Here is a 23,725-nt window from a genome sequence, read left to right as displayed (position 1 = left end):
GGAGGGAAGAGCTGCAGTGAAGCCACTTCCATTACTGCCCCTTCCCCGCTTTCTTTTCTATATATATATATGGTAAAGTAATAATCATAAATAAATAAGAATAAAAATGTGCCCCCCACTACTGAGACCATTCCATTGTAACTAATCCAACCTCTCAAAATTTCAACACCTCTTGTGATGGTTTGACCCCTTTCCATTTTAACAATACAAATTCTACAAACATATCTTCCATATCTTGTTGAAATCATTTCTCCTGCGTATTCCCTGTCTTACCTTAATGGCACATGTTAATTTATCATCCATAGCTACATCCCACACCTCTTTATACCGTTCTTCCATTTTATATTCTGCTTGCCCCTTCCACTTCCTAGCTATCATAATTCGTGCAGCTGGCAATAAATTAATTTGTGAGTAAGTCCTTCATAGCCTGTGAACCTTCCACCCCATCGTAAATGGATAATAATGCTACCTCTGGACTTCTGGTCAGCTGTAACTTCTTCTCTGCTTTCTGCTGGTACATGTGGAAATCTTAAGGATAGTAGGAAAGGATATGTTGAATAAGTATTATTCTTCCTTTACTCATACTAGTAAGTGATGTAGCAGAGAAGATTCCCCTCAATATAGCTGGAAGCTAGTTTGCAGATTCATATGAATCTCTTAGTTAAGTCTATTACTGGTGTCCCCTTTTGATCCCTTTTAAAAGAATAAAGACACGAGAGTCTTTCTGAGTAAAGTAACAAGTTTAGTCACATTTCAGTTCACGATTTGATCCCTGAAAGGCAGGCTTCACTTGGTAGTTACATAAAGAAACTGTGAGTTTGTCTCATATGGAGACTGAACTGAGAGCCAGCAAACAGCAAAATTTACATTAAGATAACAAAATGGCTGCAGGAGAGCAGCATGCCAGCGAAAGAACAGCAAGACAATAGAAAGACAAAACGACTGAGAAAATGACTGCATGACTCAGCTCTTTTATGGAGTCAGATAGCGCCAAGGGCCTTCTGGCAGTTCTCTCACGACGTGAAGACAGAGGGCCTTCTCAGTAGTGACGCCCACCCTGTAGAACACCCTTCCATCAGATGTCAAGATAATAAACAACTATCTGACTTCCAGAAGACATCTGAAGGCAGCCCACTTTAGGGAAGCTTTTAATATTTGAGGAATAATTGTATTTTCATATTTTGCTGGAAGCTGCCCAGTGTGGCTGGGGAAACCCAGCCAGATGGGCAGGGAATAAATACTATATCATCATCATCATCATCTCCTAGGTCACATGTAGGGGGAGAAAGTTCCAGACCAGTGGAACAGCAAGTTACCCTGACTGGATATCCCCCTGCTTGTGCCCACTCTAGAGAAATAAGGAATGTTGCATTTGACTGCGCCAATGGATTCCATCCCACAGTATCAACCTTCCCCCCCTTTTCTCCCCAGCAATACTGGAAGCGCCCAGATGGCCAGCCAGCCACCCGGGAGCACCTCATGATGGTCCTGGCTGACCTGGACGAGATTCTCATCCGCGCCACTCACTCCACCGAGATGCTGTCGGCTGGCATCACCGGTGTCAGCATGGAGACCGCGGTGCCCACCTACACCAGCCTGCCCCGGGCTCTGGAGGTGGAGGAATGCCGCTGCCCACCAGGCTACCAGGGTCTTTCCTGCCAGGTGAGCCTCTTCGCTGGGCCAGGCAGGGCACGTGGGCTCATGGGGCACTGTTTACTGACGCCACCCTGTCCCTCTTGCAGGATTGTGCAGCTGGCTACACCCGGACAGGCGGTGGGCTCTACCTGGGGCACTGTGCGCTGTGCGAATGCAACGGGCATTCAGATTCCTGCCACCCTGAGACCGGCGCCTGTTCAGTAAGCAACTTCCATAGGCACATAAACTCGGGTGTAAAAGTGTATTGGGAAATGATCCATAATGAATTGAGGAAAAAATGTTTAAAATTGATTTTCGAAAAACAACAACAGAATCCTTTCTCTTGGGGATAATTCAGACTGAAATTCCCAGGTGTCAAAAAAGGTTATTTATGTATGCCACTACTGTGGCCAAAAGGGATGTGGGAAGCAAAGTTCTTAACCCAAGGTTCTATTTCTGGGTTAGCGGAGTCTGTAACCTGAAGTGTCTGTAACATGAAGCGTCTGGAACCCGAGGTACCACTGTACTAATACCAATCATTCAAGTACCAAATTATTCAAGTACCAGATCATTCATATAATTTAGGTGGCTAGAATTGATGGCTTGATGATTTACTTTATTTCTGCATTCCAAAATCTTATGGATTTCAATTACATTCTGGTCAAAATAACAATCCCTTATACAACTACTGCAATATTAATAACTTCTCCTTTTTAACTTTTATTAAACAAACATTACATACAAAAAAACCACAAACTAATCTTACATTGGATATTTCTAGACTAAAATAGTTATTGCAGTATACATAATCAAATTGTCAAACATCTAGAATAAGTGTGTATTATATAAAAGAAATAAAAAGAGAGAGAGAAAAGAAAAAAAGAACAAGAAAAATGCACAACGATAAAACCAAAAAATTAACAAAACTAAAACTACCTATCAAACGAAAAAGCAGTATTTAGTTAATTCAAACCAGTATCAGGGTGTTCTGCTCACAAAGTCCCTCATACTGGGTTGAATGCTATTTTTGATTTGTTGGTTTGTTGACTCCCGTCCACTCTTTGCGGATTCAATTCAGCCATTTCTATCTTTGATCTGTATTTAATTATTTGTCTCCATCTTGGGATACCTCTGTCTACGAAATCAGTCTAAGCACAGCCAAGCGTTATTGTTGGAACCATGTTTATTCAAGTAATTTTAATAACTTCTAGTCTTGTTGATTTGCCCTTCCCAGAGCTGCCTTCATCATGCTGCTGGGGAGTTCTGTGAGAAGTGCGCACCCGGATTCTACGGAGACGCTACTGCTGGCACCCCAGAGGACTGCCAGCCCTGCGCCTGTCCGCTGACGGATCCGGAAAACCAGTACGATGTTGGCTCATTGAGAGAGAGAGAGAGAGACTGAGTAGATGGGGGCTTGACCGGGTTTCAGGATGGGCTGGCAGCGGGTGTGGATTTGTGGGCAAATCTGCTTTAGCTAGCCACTCCGGGTGGATAAAGGTATCAAGGGTTACAAAAGAGTATTGGGGAAGGGGTCCATAATGAATTGAAAAAAATGTTTAAAAGTACTTTCCCCAAAAAACCCAGAGTCCTTTCTGTTGGAGATAATTCAGACTGACATTCCCAGGTGTCAAAAAGGTTATTTATGTATGCCACTACTGTGCCCTGGGTTTTGTTAGCCCCAAAATGGAAAATGAGTGAGGTCCCAGCCAAAGAAGAATGGCAACTTAAGCTGACGGAATATGCGCAGCTTGCGGACCTGACATATAATAATAATAATAATAATAAATTTTATTTATATCCCGCCCTCCCCAGCCGAAGCCGGGCTCAGGGCGGCTTACAACACCAAAATAGTGCGACATTATAAAAACATTATAAAAATTAATTAAAATCAAGATTGATGGCAGCCATAAAGTTTTGTAAAGGTTGCCAGAGGAGGGAGTCAGGCTGGGCCCTAACCAAAGGCCTGGCGGAACAGCTCTGTCTTGCAGGCCCTACGGAAAGATGTCAAGTCCTGCAGGGCCCTTGTCTCTTGTGACAGAGCATTCCACCAGGTTGGAGCCGCAGCCGAAAAGGCCCTGGCTCTAGTTGAGGCCAGCCTAACCTCTCTGTGGCCTGGGACCTTCAAGGTGTTTTTGTTTGAAGACCGTAAGTTCCTCTGTGGGGCATACCAGGAGAGGCGGTCCCGTAGGTACGAGGGCCCTAGGCCGTATAGGGCTTTGAAGGTTAAAACCAGCACCTTAAACCTGATCCTGTACTCCACCGGGAGCCAGTGCAACTGGTATAGCACCGGATGAATGTGATCTCTAAGCGAAGACCCCGTAAGGAGTCTCGCTGCGGCATTCTGCACCCGCTGGAGTTTTTGGGTCAGTCTCAAGGGCAGCCCCACGTAGAGCGAGTTACAATAATCCAGTCTGGAGGTGACCGTCGCGTGGATCACAGTAGCTAGGTCAGGGCGAGAGAGGTAAGGAGCCAACTGCTTAGCTTGGCGGAGATGAAAAAATGCCGCCTTTGTAATAGCTGCAATCTGCGCCTCCATGGAGAGGGAGGTATCGAAGATTACACCCAAACTCTTAACGGACGGTGCTGGCACTAATTGCACCCCCGCAAGAGATGGGAGTTGCCCCCTCATTCCCATATCATCCCGTCCCAGCCAGAGGACCTCTGTCTTCGAAGGATTTAACTTCAACCGGCTCCCACGTAACCATCCAGCCACAGCTTCCAAGCATCTGATCAGTGTGTCTGGGGCCGAGTCAGGGTGGCCATCCATCAACAGATAGAGTTGATGGAATAAGAGAACAAGAAGAACATATATTTAGAGGAGACTGGAAAGCGTTTATTGAATATATGGGAAATCATTGTGTACAGCTGAAAACGCTGGCAGCATTAAGATAAATTCAACAGTGCAAATAAGTTGTGATGGATGCAATAATGGCATTCAGAATGGTGCAGTTTCTGTAAAATATGCAGGGATTTATGATATGTAAAATGAACCGTGGAAAGAGAAAAAAAGGAAGTCACTGATATTTCAAGGATGTAATAATGAGTACTTTGAATTGTAAAACAGAAAATTGAAAAATATATATATATACCCCCCAAAAGCTATCAAGGGTTAGTAGCCACAGTGACTGCTCTGTTTTTTGGGCTTCCCATTGAGGCAGCTGGTTGGCCCCCGTGAGAACAGGGTGCTGGACTAAGATGGGTCTGATTCAACAGGGCTTTTCTTATTTTTTCTTCCCATGGGGGCACCTAGATAGATGGTCTCTCCCTATCCAGGGGCAGTCTACCTTCAAATTCCAGTCCCTGGAAATCTCAAATGGGGGGGAGAGCATTACTGCTTGGGTGCTGCTTGGGGGTGTTATAAGAAAACCTGCTCCCTTTCCCTTACGGGCTATTCCAGAGCCCTTAAGTGGGTTCCCTATCAGTAGGAGAAAATAACAGAGGCCAACGAGAGAATATTGAGAAGCAAAGTGGCTAGCAAGCCTGATCTTTATTCAACTGTTGCAACAGGGTGCTCACTCACCACACGCAGGAGGGAGGAGGGACCCAGAACATTGGGGCTTATATAGACTTTTGAAATTGCCCACCCTGTAGCCAGAGACCACCCCCCAAAAAACATACATACATCACAGAAGGAGGCAGTCTTCAGCAGAAATCCTGTTTGCCAGGATACCTGACAGTGGTCACTGATTGCTTTATCTGGGCAGAAGGCTTTCCCCATTTGCCTCTCTTACTGCAATGACTATTTGAGGTCATTGGGAGAGTCAAAATGGCTTCAGGATTGCCCTCTCGTACCATTTGAGGCACATGGTTCATGTATTTAGATATGTGTGCATTTATGAATATTCTATATTTGGGACCTTAAAATTCTTATACCAGGGTCTTCCCTGCTGAGGGGCATCTGGTTGGCCAGGTTAGATGGACTCTTCTGATATCCTTTAAACCTCCTGACTCTTCTTCCTTACTTTATTTATTTATTTCAGGTTCTCAAGGACGTGTGAGAGCCTGGGGGGCGGAGGCTACCGCTGCACAGCCTGTGAGCCGGGCTACACCGGCCAGTATTGCGAGCAGTGAGTATCCAACTGGCCGGCGGACGAGCAGGGATGTAGCTCAGTAGCCCTTTTGGTTGTGGATCTGCCCCAATGTTAGGATTTTTATCTATCCGAGCTGCTACAGCGAGTGGTACTATGATTTGTATACATCATGTGAGTGTCTGAGAGAGCGTGAGAAAGAAAGGCTGTATTATCTCTTCCTACTGAGTACTATTGGAAGTTGATTTCGCTTCTGTGTGTGTCGAGGTTCTGTACTGGTGTTCAGAGAGCACAGACGTACTGATGGAGTCTCTGTATAGGTAAAGGTAAAGGGACCCCTGACCATTAGGTCCAGTTGTGACAGACTCTGGGGTTCGGCGCTCATCTCGCTTTATTGGCCGAGGGAGCTGGCGTACAGCTTCCGGGTCATGTGGCCAGCATGACTAAGCCGCTTCTGGCGAACCAGAGCAGCACACGGAAACGCCGTTTACCTTCCCGCCGGAGCGGTACCTATTTATCTACTTGCAGTTTGACGTGCTTTCGAACTGCTAGGTTGGCAGGAGCTGGGACCGAGCAACGGGAGCTCACTCCGTTGTGGGGATTCGAACCGCCGACCTTCTGATCGGCAAGTCCTAGGCTCTGTGGTTTAACCCACAGTTCCACCCGAGTCCCGGAGTCTCTGTATATAAGACTGTAAATAAAGTAGTTTTTGTGGGAATGTTCAGGGATGCAGGAGAGGATATATTGTCTGATAATAGCCTTTCCAACTTGTGTTAACAAGTTCACAATTTAGCAGAGTAACATTCCCCTTTTTAAACTTGCAGCGGATGCGTTTGCTCAGGCTCGCTAAAGCCTCTATAATAACTGTTCTGGTATTTTCCCCTTATTCCCTCATGAAAGATAAGACACAATGCAGTCTTCTACAAAAGTATAAAAAGAGTTTACTCACATATCATTCTGTTCACAATAGGATCCCAGAAGGCAGACTTAGCTTAGAAAAGTAACATTTACCTGGAAACTATCTCATAAGAAGACAGTCCCTTTGTCCTCTCTTGGCTGGAAGCCAAGAGGACATCTTTGGCTAAGCAGATGTTGCTTTTTCGATGCATGTAGTCAAAAAGAGAGAGATGGCTGCCCTGCCCTGTGCTTTTGTCATTACCTGCACAGGTGAGGCCACACCCACCTCTAGTCACATGCAGAGGAAGCCTGTCCCAGCCCAGAAGGAAACAGGAAGTTTACCTGCTGGCTGGACAAACATTCCTCCCCATGTGTAAACAAGTTCACTCTAGGAATGTTGTACTTGACTGCTCTTGTGTTTCACATCCCACAGTTTTAGAACTACGATTGAGTCTTTCTTCTGCTATAATATACCAGAAGGCTGGCGTGCTCTTTTCAGGAGAGAAGGGTCGCTTATTACTGGCTGCTCTGGACTGAAGAAGATTTACAGCCAGAGAGGGCCACCGGGGAACGCTCCGGAGACTTTGCAGCCTTCCCAGGGTGTTTTTCCAACACCTAACTCTCAATAACTCTTCTGTTAGGGCTGTTAGGGCCACTGACTGGTCTCTTTCCCAGAGGTGTGACTCTCACCTGTCTCTGTCTCTCTCTTGCTTCCTTCTCAGGTGTGCTCCAGGTTACACAGGAAACCCCAATATCCGTGGGCAGAAGTGTGTGTCCCTGGGTGAGTACGAAGTCCGCCAGCTGACCTCTGCCTTAATACACACACACACACACTGCACACGCCACACTGCCAGCCGTGAAGGGTTGCTGTGTATAGATAGAGGAGCCCGCCAGGTCAGGCCAGTAGCATATCTGGCCCAGCTTCTTGTTCTCATAATGGCCAACCAGAAGCCTGTGAGAAATCCACAAGCAGGGATCATAGAATCATAGAATCATAGAGTTGGAAGAGACCACAAGGGCCATCGAGTCCAACCCCCTGCCAAGCAGGAAACACCATCAGAGCACTCCTGACATATGGTTGTCAAGCCTCTGCTTAAAGACCTCCAAAGAAGGAGACTCCACCACACTCCTTGGCAGCAAATTCCACTGTCGAACAGCTCTTACTGTCAGGAAGTTCTTCCTAATGTTTAGGTGGAATCTTCTTTCTTGTAGTTTGGATCCATTGCTCCGTGTCCGCTTCTCTGGAGCAGCAGAAAACAGCCTTTCTCCCTCCTCCATGTGACATCCTTTTATATATTTGAACATGGCTATCATATCACCCCTTAACCTCCTCTTCTCCAGGCTAAACATGCCCAGCTCCCTTAGCCGTTCCTCATAAGGCATCATTTCCAGGCCTTTGACCATTTTGGTTGCCCTCCTCTGGACACGTTCCTGGATGCTTTAGCTGAGATTCCTGCATTGCAGCGGGTTGGACTAGATGACCCTCAGGACCCCTTACAGCGCTCCGATTCCATTATCCTTTGATTCTGCACTGCAGTTTCGAGCAGCCAAGAGTTGGAAGCACTGCTTCCTCCAACTGTGGATAGCCATCATGGTTCATAGCCACTGGTAACCTTTTTCTCCATGAATTTGCCCCATGCTCTTTTAGAGTCATGTAAGCTGGTGGTCCTCCCTGCTTCCTGTGTAGGCAAGTTCTGTAGTTTAACTCTGCACTGCAGGAGGAAGGACTTCCCTTTATCCTCCTCAAACCTTCCAAAACTCAGCTTCGTCAGATGTCTGCAAGTTTTGTGTTCTGTTTGTTTGTTTTTTATAATACCGTATTTTTCGCACCATAGGACGCACTTTTTCCCTCCTAAAAAACAAGGGAAAATGTGTGTGCGTCCTATGGAGCGAATGCAGGGGGGAGGCAGGCGGGAAAAGCCCTCAAGAGCCGCACACAAGCTTTGTGTGCCCTTGCGGGCTTTTTTCCAGGAGGGAGAAGGGACTGACTGGCCGCAGCAGTCCCTTCTCCCTCGTGGGGGAAAAGCCCCCAAGAGCGGCGCCCTCTTTAAAGGCTGTGCGGCTCCTGCAGGCTTTTGTACGAGGTGGGGGAATCCCCCCACCTCCCAGAAAAGCCAGGAGAAGCCGCACAGCCCCTTTAAAGAGCGTGCAGCTTCTGCGGGAGGTGGGGGAAGCTGCAGCAGATTCCCTCCTCCCGGGCTCCCTTTGAAGCGGCAATGTGGGAGGGGAGCAGCTTACACTCGTGTAAGCAGCTCCTCTCCCACTTTCCTCCTTCAAAGCAACTATGGAGGAGGGAAGGAAGGGGACCATGGATCCTCCGCTGCTCGAGGCTTCAGCGGATTCCCTCCTCCGTGATTGCTTCGAAGCGGCAATGTGGGAGGGGAGCAGCTTACACTCGTGTAAGCAGCTCCTCTCCCACTTTCCTGCTTCAAAGCAACTACGGAGGAGAGAAGGAAGGGGACCATGGATCCTCCGCTGCTCACGGCTGCAGCGGATTCCTCCTCCGTGATTGCTTTGAAGCAGGAAAGTGGGAGGGGAGCAGCTTACACTCATGTAAGCAGCTCCTCTCCCACTTTCCTGCTTCAAAGGGAGCCCAGGAGGAGGGAATCCACTGAAGCCTAGAGGGAATCCACTGCAGTTGCGAGCAGAGGATCCATGGCTCCGCTTCCTTCCCTCGAAGCAGGGTGCGGGGGTGCAGGGGGGAAGATGGCAGGAAATAGATGCCGGGCAGGAAGACACAACCACACTTTGACCACTGAAAGTCCACCTCAGCCTCCCCAGATTTCCACTGAGACGGCCAGGCTAATCTCGATGGCCATAAGTCAGGCTCAGCATTATTAACTGGACTTAGATAAGCCATGGTTCCCCTTCCTTCCCTCCTCTGAGGCTCAGTTTAAAGCAGCAAAGTGGACAGGAGCCACCCGCTTTGCTGCTTTAAATAGTTTAGTGCAACATTTGATTCAAAAATATTTTTTTCCGTATTTTCCTCCTCTAAAAACTAGGTGCGCCCTATGGTCAGGTGTGCCCTATGGAGCGAAAAATACGGTAATTTTTATTAGATTTACATATACAGTCATACCTCGGGTTACAGACGCTTCAGGTTGCCTTTTTTCAGGTTACGGACCCGCCGAAACCTGGAAGTACCGGAACTGGTTACTTCCTGGTTTTGGCTGTCGCTCATGCGCAGAAACGCTAAATCACACTTTGCGCATGCGCAGAAGCACCGAATTGCAACCCGCGCAGGTGCAGGTTGCGAACGCTGTGGGTTGCGTACGTGCATCCCGCACGGATCATGTTCGCAACCCGAGCGCCCACTGTAATCACATTACGTAGCATCATATCTTCTTATTTAACCTTTTTGGCTCAACTCAAGTTCTTGTATTCTGAGAGAGAGGGGTGGGGTGAGGAACCTTTTCTTTCTCTTTAAAAAATATATATATTTATGCTTCTCAGGTTTATACATTTCACTAATTTTACAATCATTTCAGCATTTCAAAACTTGACTTCCTTCTCCCTCTTTCTGCGGTTCCTTAAATTTATTTTTAATATCTTCTGCATATCCAAATAAACTTAATTTGCTCATTTATTCATCTACTTTAAATATATACTCTTACGAAACTGCAGGTTATTACAATAATCCTGCCCGTGTTCTTATCTGTTTACAATTTATCTAAATATTCCATAAACCATTTCCATTATTTTATAAAAAGTTTGTTATTGTGATTTCTTATTTTTCTGGTAAGTTTCGTCATTTCTGCATATGCCATAAGTTTTTGTATCCATTCTTCCTTTGCTGGGACTATTTCTTCTTTCCATTTCAGAGTGAGTGACATTCTTGCCACTGTACAGTAGTAGTATACATGAATAAGTTTCTATGAAGTTTAGGTAGTTCTGTCCCTATAATTCCCAATAGAAAAGCTTCTGGTTTTTTAAAACAAAGGTTATTTTAAACATCCTTTTCATTTCATTATATATCGTTTCCCAATAAGCTTTAACCTTACTACAAGACCACCACATATGATCGAAAGAACCTTCTTTATCTTTACGTTTCTGTCCCTAAATTCCCAAAAGTATTAGAATTACAGTTTTTCTTTGGGAAAAATCTTTTCTTTTTCCACTTCTTCCTGGGCATGCATCTTTGCATACTATTCTATCCCTAAACCTTTCTTCCTAGAGCAGTCGCCCCTGTCAGGAGTTCAGCCTACACTCGAGTAGGACCCTGGCAGAGACACATGCCCGAGTGTCATGTTCCCTCCCTCCTTTCTTCTGCCCGAATATCACAGCGACCGATGCCAACAGACATTGGCACACTTAGGGATCTGCAGAGTTTGCGCATCATGCGCGTGACAGACCTCAGCGACTCAGCATTTTGGCTAATCTACTTTATTTACATATCAACACACACGGAGCACTGCAACATGGCTCCCTCTCTCTCTAGCATGAGACAGCAAAGAGAAAAAGGACAAAGGACAATAGTTCCACTTCACGGAACACAGTAACACAAACACCCTGTCTCCGTCACTTCCCACTCTGTGGAGTCAAAACATATACCGTCATGTGAAAGACAACAATCCCATGACTGCAATCATGGAGCAGGAATTCTGACAGCCCTTCCATCATTTCGGCTGCCCTAATCTGAGCCTTTCTCAACTCCGCAGGTACTCCAGACCAGCCAGGCCTCATCGTGCAAGTCCACCCTCCACGGACCGCCGTCTCGCAAGGCAGCAAGGTGACCCTGCGTTGCCACGTCAGCGGGGCTCCACCACACTATTTCTACTGGTCCCGCGAAGACGGGCGCCCCGTGCCCAGCACCACCCAACGCAGGCAGCAAGGTGGGTTACTGTCAGGGACTGGGCAGAGGAGGAATGGTCGAGACAGCCTCCCCAGCTTGACTGTTTGAGGGAGGAGGAAGACGACGACAGTTTATTTACAACAGGAATTTGAGGGACGTCGCAGCTCAGTGGCAGATGAGGCGAAAAGTTGGGAAATAATGTGAGAGGAGGAGGTGGAAGAGGAAGCGCCAGGGGGGCGACAGCTGATGGACACAGTGTCTTTAGAAAGCATTCCAGACCTCCCCTCCCAGAACCCGGCGAGCCTTGAAAGTAGGGGAGCAAAAAGCTCAAAGGCAGAGGTCACGTAGCAGCACCCATAGAAGTGACGAATGAGGAAGTGGGAGAGATGGGAGGTGAAGATTCACTTAGGACAACACCATTATCCAAGAGGCTGGGTTCTATAGCCTCTCTCTGTAGATACGGAATAAAAAGTGGACGGCAAGAAACATTCCCTCGTCTTTGTACGTTCCTGGGCAACCAGCTGGGAGTCGCAGGCAGCAGCCAGACAGTTACTTTCAGGGGGAGGGTGGAAGCTTTCTCCAGGCTTGGTAAAAGAATAAATTCTGAGCCGCTCGGTCTTGCTTAAAAGGAAGATGGCTCCCTTCATTCATACGCTGACTCGGTGGACAATTGTGTGTGTCTCCCCTCTTCACCCACCGTAACACTTACGCACAGACTCCCTCCCAAAGACAGCCTTCTGTAAATTATGTACAATTTTTCTGGGAAAGGGTGTTTAAGGAGATAACAGAAATCACTGGGTTAAAGTTGACCGAAAGTCCAGAGGTAGCATTATTATCCATTTACGATGGGGTGGAAGGTTTGCAGGCTAGGAAGGACTTACTCACAAATTAATTTATTGACAGCTGCACGCATTATGATAGCTAGGAAGTAAAAGGGGCAAGCAGAATATAAAATGGAAGGATGGTATAAAGAGGTGTGTGGGATATAGCTATTGATGATAAATTGACATGTGCCATTAAGGTAAGACGGGGAATACGCAGGAGAAATGATTTCGATGAGATATGGAAGATATATTTGTAGAATTTGTATTGTTAAAACAGAAAGGGGTCAAACCATCGCAAGAGGTGCTGGAATTTTGGGAGGTTGGATAGTTACAGTGGAACGGTCTCTGTGGTGGGGTGCACATTTTTATTCTTATTTATGTATAATAATAATAATAATAATAATAATAATAATAATAATAATAATAATAATTTGTTTATACCCTGCCCATCTGGTTGGGTTTTCCTAGCCACTCTGAGCGACTAACAACAGAATATTAAAAACATGATAAGTCATCAAACATTATTATTAATAATAATAATAATAGGAAAAAAGAAGGGCCTGCGGGGGGTTGGACTAGATGACCCCTGGGAAACCTTCCAGCTCGTCTCCATCTCCCTTGATTTCCTCCCCAGGACTGGAGCTCCACTTCCCCAACATCCAGCCCTCCGAAGCCGGCGTCTACATCTGCACATGCCGCAACCCGCAGTTCAGCAATGCCAGCCGTGCCGAGGTGGTCGTCACAGGTGAGACGCACCTTTTTGCTAGGAGTGAACTTCCTGCCCCGGGAGGAGCTCGAGGCAGGAAGGGGTGGGTGCCGATTGACGGGAGCCGCAGGAGTCAAGAGGGCTCTCTGCTGTTTAACATAACTCCTCCCCTCCCACCCCACTAAATGGACCACGTCTGAGGCTCCCTTTGCTGCCAAAGGCTGGGGGAAATAGGCAAGTTGTCAACGATGGCACCTGGCGCATTTCCTTGGGGAGAGGATTCCGGAAACAGCATCCAAGGAAGGGCACGGATCTTGGCAAGGAGAAGGCCACGAGGGAGTCTTTCGCAAATCTCTCTCTGCTTCCGCAGAAGGCCCCAGCAAGCCCATCACAGTGACCGTGGAGGAGCAGAAGGTGCAGAGCGTGAAGCCAGGGGGAGACGTCACCTTTGTCTGCACAGCCAAGAGCAAGGTCAGCTCCTTCAGCCTTTGTGTGCTCATTTGCTTGCTTGCGTTCCTGTACCTGTTGCTTCAAAGAGCTCCAGGTGGCATACACGCTTCTCACCCTTCCTCATTTAATCCCCACGACAACCCTGAAATGTAGGTTCGCCTGGGAGGCAGCGACAGGCCCCTAGTGAACTTTGAGGCCAAATGGGAGGATTTGAACTCAAGGGCCTAGTTCAGGGGAGCAGGGTGGATGTTAAAGCCCCCAACCCCCTGTGTAAAAGTTAAAGGTTGCATTCAACCACACAATCCTCATTCTGCACTTGTAAGAATTGTCAGGAGCTCGTCCTACACTCGAGTAGGACCCTGGTAGAGACACATGCCCGACTGGCATGTTCTCTCCCTCCTGGTTGAGCATTCGGGAGCTTCAAAAGCTTTCTTCAGCCCGAACATCACAGCGACCGATGCCAACAGACATCGGCACACTTAGGGATCTGCGGAGTCTTCGCAACTTCCTTAACAGACTTCAGCGACTCAGCATTTTGGCTAATCTACTTTATTTACATATAAACACACACGGAGCACTGCAACATGGCTCCCTCTCTCTCTAGCATGAGACAGCAAAAGGACAAAGGACTATAGTCCCACTTCACGGAACACAGTAACACAAACACCCTGTCTCCGTCACTTCCCACTCTGTGGAGTCAAAACATATACCGTCATGCGATAGACAAAAATCCCATGACTGCAATCATAGAGCAGGAATTCTAAGAAGAAATCGGCTTTTTAATGTGACAGCACTTTGCAATTCCCTGCCTATTGACATCAGGCAGATGCCTTTGCTGTGCCCTTTTTGGCACCTGCTAAAATCATTTTTGTTCAGGCAAACCTCTCCAGACATGTCAAACTTTATGTGTGTTATTATTAGCTACCATTGATATGGCACTGTGGTCTAAACCACCGAGCCTCTTGGGCTTGCCGATCGGAAGGTTGGCAGTTCGAATCCCCGCAACGGGGTGAGCTCCCATTGCTCTGCCCCAGCTCCTCCCAACTTATCAGTTCGAAAGCACGCCCGTGCAAGTAGATAAATATGTAGCTCTGCAGCGGGAAGGTAAAGGGTGTTTTCATGCGCTCTGGTTTCCGTCACGGTGTCCCGTTGCGCCAGAAGCGGCTTAGTCCTGCTGGCCACATGACCCAGAAAGCTGTCTGTGGACAAACGCCGGCTCCCTCAGCCTGAAAGCGAGATGAGCGCCGCAACCCCATAATCGCCTTTGACTGGGCATAATTGTCCAGGGGTCCTTTACCTTTTTAAAGAATACCTTGAATATTCTTAAATACCTGTTTATGTTTCCAATGGAGAGTTCTACTATTTTCTTCCATATTTTTCTTAAACCACTTGTAGAGGTTTTCTTATAATCAAGCTACATACAAATTTCATTCAATTAAAAAAAAAAACCCAACGCATTGAAAGAAATGTCTGTATACATGTTGCATGTTGAAAAACAAATTCTAGTATGAAAGTGCACATTAAAAACAAATGTGCATTCTTATTTTTATCATCATCATTACTACTATTCTCATTATCATCGTTTAATTTATTATTCACATCTCTGGTGTCAAAAGCGGGGGGGGGGGGGGAGGAGGCTGGTAGAGAGGTAACACTACCTGTTGAAAAGCTGCCTGTCTTTGGAGTCCCAACTCTCTCCTCCCCTGGCTGCCCACCCCCAGTCTCCTGCCTACACCCTGGTATGGACACGCCAGAACAATGGGAAGCTGCCCAGCCGGGCCATGGACTTCAACGGGATCCTCACCATACGCAACGTCCAACCAGAGGACGCCGGGATCTACGTCTGCACAGGGTCCAACATGTTCGACATGGACGAAGGAGTCGCCACACTCTACGTGCAAGGTAGGGATGGAGAAAGGGGGCTGCATGCTCAGGGTCCTCCGAGGCTGCGGGCACAGCCGGATCGTGGCTCAACACCGACACCCAACGCTCGCCCACCTGGCCACAGGTTGCACACGGCATCTGAGCACGCTCGTCTCTGCCAGAATGTCACAAAAGATGGCTCCCACCTGTTGCTTCTTGGGGGTAATGGGAGTTGGGGTTTCAGGCGCCGGGATCAGAGAGGTCCATTCACCCCCTTTCTCCTGCTCGGAAGCCAGGCAAGCCTCTGCCAGTCAGTGCAGACGATACTGAGCTGGAGGGGCTCCGTAGAAGACCGCTCCCTGCGGTCCCGGCTCTGAAGGGAAGGGTTTACAGCTCAGTTCTAGAGCAGTTGCTTGGCATGCAGAAGGTCCCACGTTCCTTCCTGGGCTGCGTCTCCAGGTAGGGCTGGGGGTAAGGATCCTCATCATGCTGCCAACCAGTGTAGACAATACTGAGCTAGATGGACCTTAACTTAGATCCTGTTTCTGACTTTCTCAGTACCGTGGGGACCAGAGCCTTTCTTTATTTTTAGTGTGAGGCAGGAGCTCTGTGGCAGAGCTGCTGCTTTGCATGCAGAGGGTCCCTTGTTCAGCCCCCAACATACCGTATTGACCCGAATATAAGCCGCACCCGCAAATAGGCCGCACCTTTAACATTCAAGGGGGGGGGAGGAGAAAAAAAAAGACAATACCCAAATATAAGCATCTCCCTTAAAATTCCGCAGGCATTCACACCAATAAATGGCAAATGTAGAAGGAAATCCTACAGCGTGACCGTAAAAGCCAGTTTTTGTAAGGTCGTGAATTTAAGCCGCACTTTAACTTTTCACGGTTGGAATTGGGGGGGGGGGGAGTGTGGCTTATATTCAGGACAATATGGTACATCTCCAGGGACAATCCATTTCTGATCCACTGGGCAAGGATCTCCAGCTCTGGAAAACAGTCCCTTGGGTGCCCGGGGGTCCTTACCATTGGCCAGGCCCTCATCCTCCCTGGGCCTGGTTTTCATGTCCCTCTCCCTCGCCCGCAGCTCCGTCTAAGACCCAGATGTTCTATGGACCTGTAGAAGTGGTGGAAGGCCACAGGCCCTGTAAGTCGGTTTTGGCCCCCACTTGCATGCCCCATTGTCCATCGCTGCAAGGTTTCGGTTTCATACCCTCGCACTAGAGTCCTATCCACCTCTTTCTCCTCCTCTTCTGCATGGGTTTTGATGGCATGGGTGATGGGTTGTTGACACTCCTGTTTTCTACACCCACCCACCACCCTGCGCTACAGTCATCAGCATCACGCATGCTTCACGTCTAGGGTGACATCCATTTGCTCCCGCATGGCTCGGTTCCTTTCCTGATTCTGCGGGGTCTTGAGGGCACAGCACATGAGCCTTTCTCCATCCCTGTTCTGAAATTGCCACTGGCATGGACTCCCCACCCCGGCTTCCCAGAGCCGCCTTGAACTTTCCTCTCCCCAATTTAGCTGGACCCGCGGTCCACCCCATGGCCACCATTGAGCCCTCGCAGCTGAGCGTCCAGCCAGGACAAGCGGCCGAGTTCCGCTGCATCGCTACCGGGAGCCCAGAGCCCACGCTGGAGTGGATTGGTAAGCTTCCTGCTAGGTGACGCCGTGGCCCCTGTCTCCGAAAAGTCACCTTCCGTCAGGCATCCCCAGGAATTTTCCAGGGGACTTGGACTTGTAAATAGTTAAAAGAGTATTGGGAAGTGATCCATAACAAATTGAGAAAAAAATAATAACTCCTCTCTCTCCTCTGAGAGCCAGTGTGGTGTAGTGGTTAAGAGCGATGGACTCGTAATCTGGTGAACCAGGTTTGATTCCCCGCTCCTCCGAATGCAGCTGCTGGGTGACCTTGGGCCAGTCACACTTCTCTGAAGTCTCTCACCCCACTCACCTCACAGGGTGTTTGTTGTGGGGGAGGAAGGGAAAAGGAGATTGTTAGCTGCTTGTAAAGGTAAAGGGACCCCTGACCATTAGGTCCAGTCGTGACTGACTCTGGGGTTGCGCGCTCATCTCGCTCTATCTATTTATCTACTTGCACTTTGAAATGCTTTCGTACTGCTAGGTTGGCAGGAGCAGGGACCGAACAACGGGAGCTCATCCCGTGGCGGGGATTCAAACCGCCGACCTTCTGATCAGCGAGTCCTAGGCTTGGTGGTTTAACCCACAGTGCCACCCGTGTCCCTTTTTAGCTGCTTGTAGGCATGGCCAAACTCAGCCCTCCAGATGTTTTGGGACCACAGTTCCCATCATCCCTATCAACTGGTCCTGTTAGCTAGGGATGATGGGAGTTGTAGTCCCAAAACATCTGGAGGGCCGAGTTTGGCCATGCCTGCCTTAAAAGGAGTGAAAGGCGGGATATCAAGTCCAAACTCCTCCTCCTCCTCCTCCTCCTCCTCCTCCTCCTCTTCCTCCTCCTCCTCCTCTTCTTCTTCTTCTTCTTTCTATCAGGTGGACAAGGTGGCGTCATCTCCTCCAAAGCCGTCATCCAGGGTGGGATCCTGCGCTTCCCGGCAGTGGAGCCTTCCGACGAAGCCCAGTATTTGTGCCGTGTGCGGAATAGTGCCGGACAACATATGGCCCGTGCCTTCTTACAAGTACACAGTACGTTGTGCCCTGGCGAGAAGTGGGTGGCGCGCCATCCATTTGACCCGTCTCTGGGGGTGCCGAATGTGCCCCTGCAGGAGGACAGAGCCCGCCTGCTCCAGGGCCAAAGGGAGCCCACCCGGTTCAGCCGCTGATAACATTACCTTCCTACATGTGTCTAATCTTCTTTTAAAGTCATCCAAGTTGGTGGGGAGTCTGGAGCCAGCACTGCTGATAATATTATCTAGTGGTGGGCAGAGAAAGGAAGCCTTTTCTCTCTCGCCACTCTGGCTTCATTATCAGAGAGGGCAGCCATCAGGGTGGATAAAAATAAATGATTAAAAATAATAATCGTATTTTTTTAAAATTTAAATCGGATTTTTAAAATAAAATGCTTTTGGGGGGAAAACCTTTCTAAAGATAGTTTTCCAATTAAGTTACATTATAGTCCAAAGGCTATTCATCAGGAAGTAAGGATTTGTTTAAAGTTTTTCATGTGTGCTAAAACTCAGTCTAAGTTTTTTTAAAAAATTGTTTAACCACATCAGTTAACAACCATGGATGCATCTGCTATAATATTATTATTTTAGTTAAATAAATTGTTTAAATTGTTATTAAGGAAATGATTATTTTTCTCCTTCTGATGAAGTACAGCAGAAAAGTTCTCCAAATATAAACGGTTAACTTATTAAACCTCACAATAATTTCATCGTTATCGGTCTATGTATTTCTAATAGCAGGGCTTCCCCCCCCTAAAAAAATGTTTAGGGGGTACTCTCATTTTGACTCAAGAAAATCACCATTTTATAGTTCAAATCAGGAACAATAAATACAGTAAATGGACAAAGATTCACAAAATGTTTAGGGGTATGCGTACCCCTGCGTACCCCCCAGAAAAAAGCACTGTCTAATAGTATAACCAAATCAGTAATTTTTGATATAACTGTAAAAACTACTCTGATAATTTAATATTCCAAAAATGAAACCTTCATTTAGTTCTCAATGTTAAGATGAGACCAACAAGAATGAGTCTTTCGGGGGGGGGGGAGGGATTTAAATCATGCATAGGCAAACTCGGCCCTTCAGATGTTTTGGGACTACAACTCCCATTATCCCTGACCACTGGTCTTGTTAACTAGGGATGATGGGAGTTGTAGTCCCAAAAAATCTGGAGGGCCTGAGTTTGCCTATGCCTGATTTAAATCAAGTCTTTTTGACTAGTGATTTAAATTGTGATTTAAATTGATTTGATTTAAATCAAATCCACCCTGGCAGCCATCTCTGTCAAGTATCTCTCCCTTCCCTAGGCCAGGTCAAGAGGGGCTGGGGGGGGGGCAATTGGAGGGGAAGAGGTGGGCTCACCTGCCGCTCTGCTCTTCCTCAGGTGCCAGCATCCCACAAGTGCAGGTGAGCCCAGAACGGACAGAGGTCCACGAAGGGAGCACCGTGAGGCTCTACTGCCGAGCAGGAGGCTCCCCTGCTGCTACCATCACCTGGGAAAAAGAAGGAGGCCGTTTGCCCCCACAGGTGAGTCTCAGAAGAATAGGGGGCGATGGGCTTCTCTGCTTCAGAGAGGCCTCCCCACCCCTGAGAATGTCAGTGTCAAAGGGGATTCATGGAGGAGAGGGAAAAGGGGCCCAGGATGGGAGAGGCCAGTGATGTTAGCTGGAAGCCGTCCCCTCTGCTCCAAAATAAAAGCCCTAACGATGCTTCATCTTAGGGTTGTCTGCCCTTACTCAGCTGTGAAGCAAAGGCACTCTGCACGTGCCTAAGTCTACTCTTGTTCCTTGCTACTCCTTCGCATAGAAGCCAGCTCTACACATTTGCAAGTGATTGTGCTCGCCTAGTGGCATGTTTCGGTGAGCGTGTACGCAGGACCCCAGAGGGGGCATACTTTTGAGAAGTTACAGTAGGGGTGTTCACATGTTGCATTGAACCAGTGTATCATCTGAGTACCTGTTATAAGAAAAAACTTCTCCTTTTCCCTTATGGGGTATCCAGGATCCCGTATAGAGTCCTTAAGTGGGTTCCCTATCAGCAGGAGAAAATAACAGAGGCCAACCAGAGAATATTGAGAAGCAAAGCGGCTAGTAAGCCTGATCTTTATCCAACTGTTGCAACAGGGTCCCCTGCTCATCCCACGCAGGAGGGAGGAGGGACCCAGAACAATGGTGCGCAAGCCCCTATAAAGAGTTTTGAAATTGCCCACCTTGTAGCTCAAGACCACGGCCTAAAACATCATACATACATCATAGAAGGAGGCAATCTTCAGCAGAAATCCTGTTTGCCAGGATACCTGACAGTGGTCACTGATTGCTTTACTTGGGTAGCCTGGCCATTCTTTTGTGATGGTTAATAGTTTAGTTCCACAGTCCAAGTTAGAGGCTTGCCCTATTAATACACAAATACACCCTTAAGACAGGATTTGTAAGCAAAAGACAATGGGAAGTCTTTCCCCATTTTCCTCCCTTACTGCAGAGGAATATTTGAAGTCACTGGGAGAGTTAAAATGGCTTCAGGATTGCTCTCCTGTACTATTTCAGACACATGGTTTATATATTATATATTAAATGTATTTTAATATTTTGTTGGAAGCCGCCCAGAGTGGCTGGGGAAGCCCAGCCAGATGGGCAGGGTATAAATTATTATTATTATTATTATTATTATTATTATTATTATTATTATTATTATTATTATTATTATGTTTGCCTTGTACATTTATGAACATTCAGTTTATATTTGAGACCTTAGAATTCTTATAACTGTGTTCACAAATACTTGAGCTGTACAGCCTGCCCAGCATCCCATCCTTCGCTGACTTTGTCACTGTTCGACTTTTGTCTCCTGGAATTTGTGGGGGCTTGTTCCAGGCAGGGACCCAGGCCAGGGCTGCCAGATCCTTCCTTCCTCCCTCCCTTCACTCTCTTCCTCTTCCTTCTGTCTCCTCCGGGCTCCCCGCTCCTGCTCCCTTCCTCTCTTTCTTTCTTTCTTCCTCCTCCCCTGGATAGGCTCTCTCCGTCTTTGGCTTCTTCCACTTCCAAGGTGACAGCCTGGAGGTTCTCCAGCGGCGGACCCAGGAGCTCCAACAGGTAGCCCTCTGCACAAGCCTCTCCTTGGCCTCTTCTGCTTACCCCTCCATTTCCTAGCTGCTTTCTGTCTCTTTGTTGCTTCCAACTAAGCATACTCAGAGTAGAGCCATTGGAAGCAATAGACCTAAGTTGGTTATGTCCTTTAACTTCAGTGGGTCTATTCTCAGTAGGGCTAGCACTGGACACCATCCCCACCTCTCCATTTTACACTTCCTGTCCTTCTGGTTCTCCGGCAATGATGGGCAGATTTGTCAATTTCAATTTGTCATTTTTCCAGTTTTTAAATTCAGTTCTCTACACCAGTTTGTAATTTATTTTTTAAAGTCCACATTAAAATTCATCAGTATTTGAGTGCAGATTTCTCCCAATACAGTTGTACCTTAGAAGTCAAACAGTATCCATTCCGGAAGTCCGTTTGACTTCCAAAAAGTTCAAAAACCAAAGCTCGGCTTCTGATTGGCTGCAGGAAGCTCCTTCAGCCAAACGGAAGCCGTGGATGCCCCATCGGACATTCGGGAGCCAAAATGTTCGAGAACTAAGCTGTTCGAAAAACCAAGGTATGACTGTACACACTTTTTTTGTTTTTTTAAAGCAGTTTGGTCTAAATTGCACATTTTTGCAAAGCAAGAATTTCCCTAATGCAGTGCATTTTTGTACATTATTTTCAATCATACATGCAGTTGTAGCCTCGATTTAGGCTAGCATGCGTGATTTTATACTTACTGCTTAGCTGGGCAGCTGCACTGCGTAATTCAGAGGCGTGCGTACTTTGATGGGTGGTTGCATGCTGGGCTGTGTCCAACTTAAGTTCCTCAGAGCAGACCCTTTGAAATTGACGAACCTGAGTTAGTCCTATCCATTCACTGGGTCTGCTCAGAGTGGCACCAGCACTGGGTACAACCCTATGTTTAAGAATGTGCCAATTAAGTTCACCTTTTAAATGTGAACAGGATTGAATTCTGCTCCACATTTATTCTCCGGTGGGGAGGAAAGAGGTCCATTCTCATCATGCCATCTGCCCCAGGCCTCCCTCCCTCATCTACCCCTCCTGAACATGCCTCAGAAACCACAAGCCACAGGGCTCATGTGGAATGTCTGCGTTCTCCACCAGTTGCAGCTTCAAGAGGGAAATGGGGCTCAATGTCCCTCCCCCTCCGCCATGACTGGGGGTAGGTAACCTGGTCTTCTCCACATACCCTCTGTCCCCAACTCTGCCCTCATCACAGTCAATCAGGACTCCAAGGTGGATGTTTCCCTTCCCCCTGACCCGTCTAACATTAATCTATTTGTTCGCTTGCTTGCTTATTTGGATAGAGAGGTTTGTATCAGCCTGCTTTCTCTCTCCAAAACGGAGCTGTCCGAAGCAGCTGTTTGCTAAGCTTTGGACTCCAACTCAGCCCCATGCTCCCATCAGCTCCAGTGCCATACAGCTGAGCTGGATGGGGCAGACTGGGTATTGGAGTGTAAAGTGTCTGAAGGGCAGCATGCTGGGGCCGATTGAGCAAACACCACAATCGGCCGATAGCATCACTTCACGGAAAAGCAAACTGAATCCTTCAAATGCATTTGTGGAGATGGCCCTTTGCTCAGTCACCACCAGATGCTTGCTGTGGTTTAAAGGTAAAGTGACCCCTGACCAATAGGTCCAGTCGTGGCCAACTCTGGGGTTGCGGCACTCATCTCGCTTTATTGGCCGAGGGAGCCGGCGTACAGCTTCCGGGTCATGTGGCCAGCATGACTAAGCCGCTTCTGGCAAACCAGAGCAGCGCGTGGAAACGCCATTTACCTTCCCACTAGAGTGGTACCTATTTATCTACTTGCACTTTGATGTGCTTTCGAACTGCTAGGTTGGCAAGAGCAGGGACCGAACAATGGGAGCTCACCCCATGGCGGGGATTCGAACCGCCGACCTTCTGATTGGCAAGTCCTAGGCTCTGTGGTTTAACCCACAGCGCCACCCGCGTCCCTTGCTGTGGTTTACACGGCTTCATTTTAGGCAATCTGGCAGGGGCACTTTTTTGCACATCAGAGGCCTGCCTAGCAGCCAGCATGGCCTGTGGGGCATTGGAGCTCAGCCGCAGCTCCAGAAACACTCCAGTGACTCTCCTCTTCCTCCTCGCCCCCAGTCCCGTGCAGAGAGGACAGACATTGCCACCTTGGTCATCCCCTCTATCACAGTGGCTGACGGCGGGGTGTACCACTGTGTGGGGAGCAGCGCATCAGGAGTCGGTCGGGCAAGAATCGAGGTGATGGTCATCCGAGGTAAGTAGAGGGTTTTCTTTGGACTGGGCCTTGGTGGCCATCAGCCCCCATGCAGAGACTCCACCATCGGGGTCCTGGCAGGATTTTTTGAAAGGACACATTCACACGGTACATCCAAAGCACTATGACACTACTTTACACAGTCATCATGGCTTCCCCCAAAGAATTCTGGGAGCTGTAGTTTGGTAAGGGTGCTTCGAGGTCTTAGAAGGTACCCCTCTCCGAGCTACAGTTCCCAGAGTTCCCTGGGAAGAGGGATCGATTGTTACAAGCACTCCAGCAATTGTCGCTCTGGCGACTTTCCAGACAGGATTCATTGCAGATTAGGAGCTCGTGTCAACATTCCATTGGCAGAGATAACTATGTACAGTGGTACCTTGGTTCTCAAACTTTATCCATTCTGGAAGTCTGTTCCAAAACCAAAGTGCTCCAAAGCCAAGGCATACTTTCCCATGGAAAGTAGCGCAAAACGGATTAATCCATTCCAGACTTTTAAAAGCAACCCCTAAAAGCGGTGCTTCAGCT

The 23,725-nt window shown here is 47.8% G+C and overlaps 1 protein-coding gene across 1 annotated transcript in view; it reads left to right on the top strand.

The window, feature by feature from the left end:
- Positions 1 to 23,725, top strand: part of LOC144328287 (basement membrane-specific heparan sulfate proteoglycan core protein-like) — a gene marked incomplete at its 5' end in the record, with an annotated part of 161,477 nt that overhangs the window by 83,584 nt on the left and 54,168 nt on the right. Inside the window, 14 exons of the mRNA XM_077930933.1 lie at positions 1,432 to 1,662; positions 1,743 to 1,856; positions 2,870 to 2,997; positions 5,616 to 5,702; positions 7,283 to 7,341; positions 11,219 to 11,392; positions 12,811 to 12,921; positions 13,253 to 13,353; positions 15,054 to 15,234; positions 16,285 to 16,344; positions 16,728 to 16,850; positions 17,715 to 17,867; positions 19,234 to 19,376; positions 23,065 to 23,200. Coding sequence (XP_077787059.1) covers positions 1,432 to 1,662; positions 1,743 to 1,856; positions 2,870 to 2,997; positions 5,616 to 5,702; positions 7,283 to 7,341; positions 11,219 to 11,392; positions 12,811 to 12,921; positions 13,253 to 13,353; positions 15,054 to 15,234; positions 16,285 to 16,344; positions 16,728 to 16,850; positions 17,715 to 17,867; positions 19,234 to 19,376; positions 23,065 to 23,200 — 1,801 coding nt within the window. The remainder of the gene's footprint in view (positions 1 to 1,431; positions 1,663 to 1,742; positions 1,857 to 2,869; positions 2,998 to 5,615; positions 5,703 to 7,282; positions 7,342 to 11,218; positions 11,393 to 12,810; positions 12,922 to 13,252; positions 13,354 to 15,053; positions 15,235 to 16,284; positions 16,345 to 16,727; positions 16,851 to 17,714; positions 17,868 to 19,233; positions 19,377 to 23,064; positions 23,201 to 23,725) is intronic.

This window comes from Podarcis muralis, chromosome 7, assembly GCF_964188315.1.
Source record: "Podarcis muralis chromosome 7, rPodMur119.hap1.1, whole genome shotgun sequence".
Taxonomy (NCBI): Eukaryota; Metazoa; Chordata; class Lepidosauria; order Squamata; family Lacertidae; genus Podarcis; species Podarcis muralis.
Note: the sequence above shows the minus strand (reverse complement) of the source record. Positions and strands in the feature narration are given on the sequence as shown.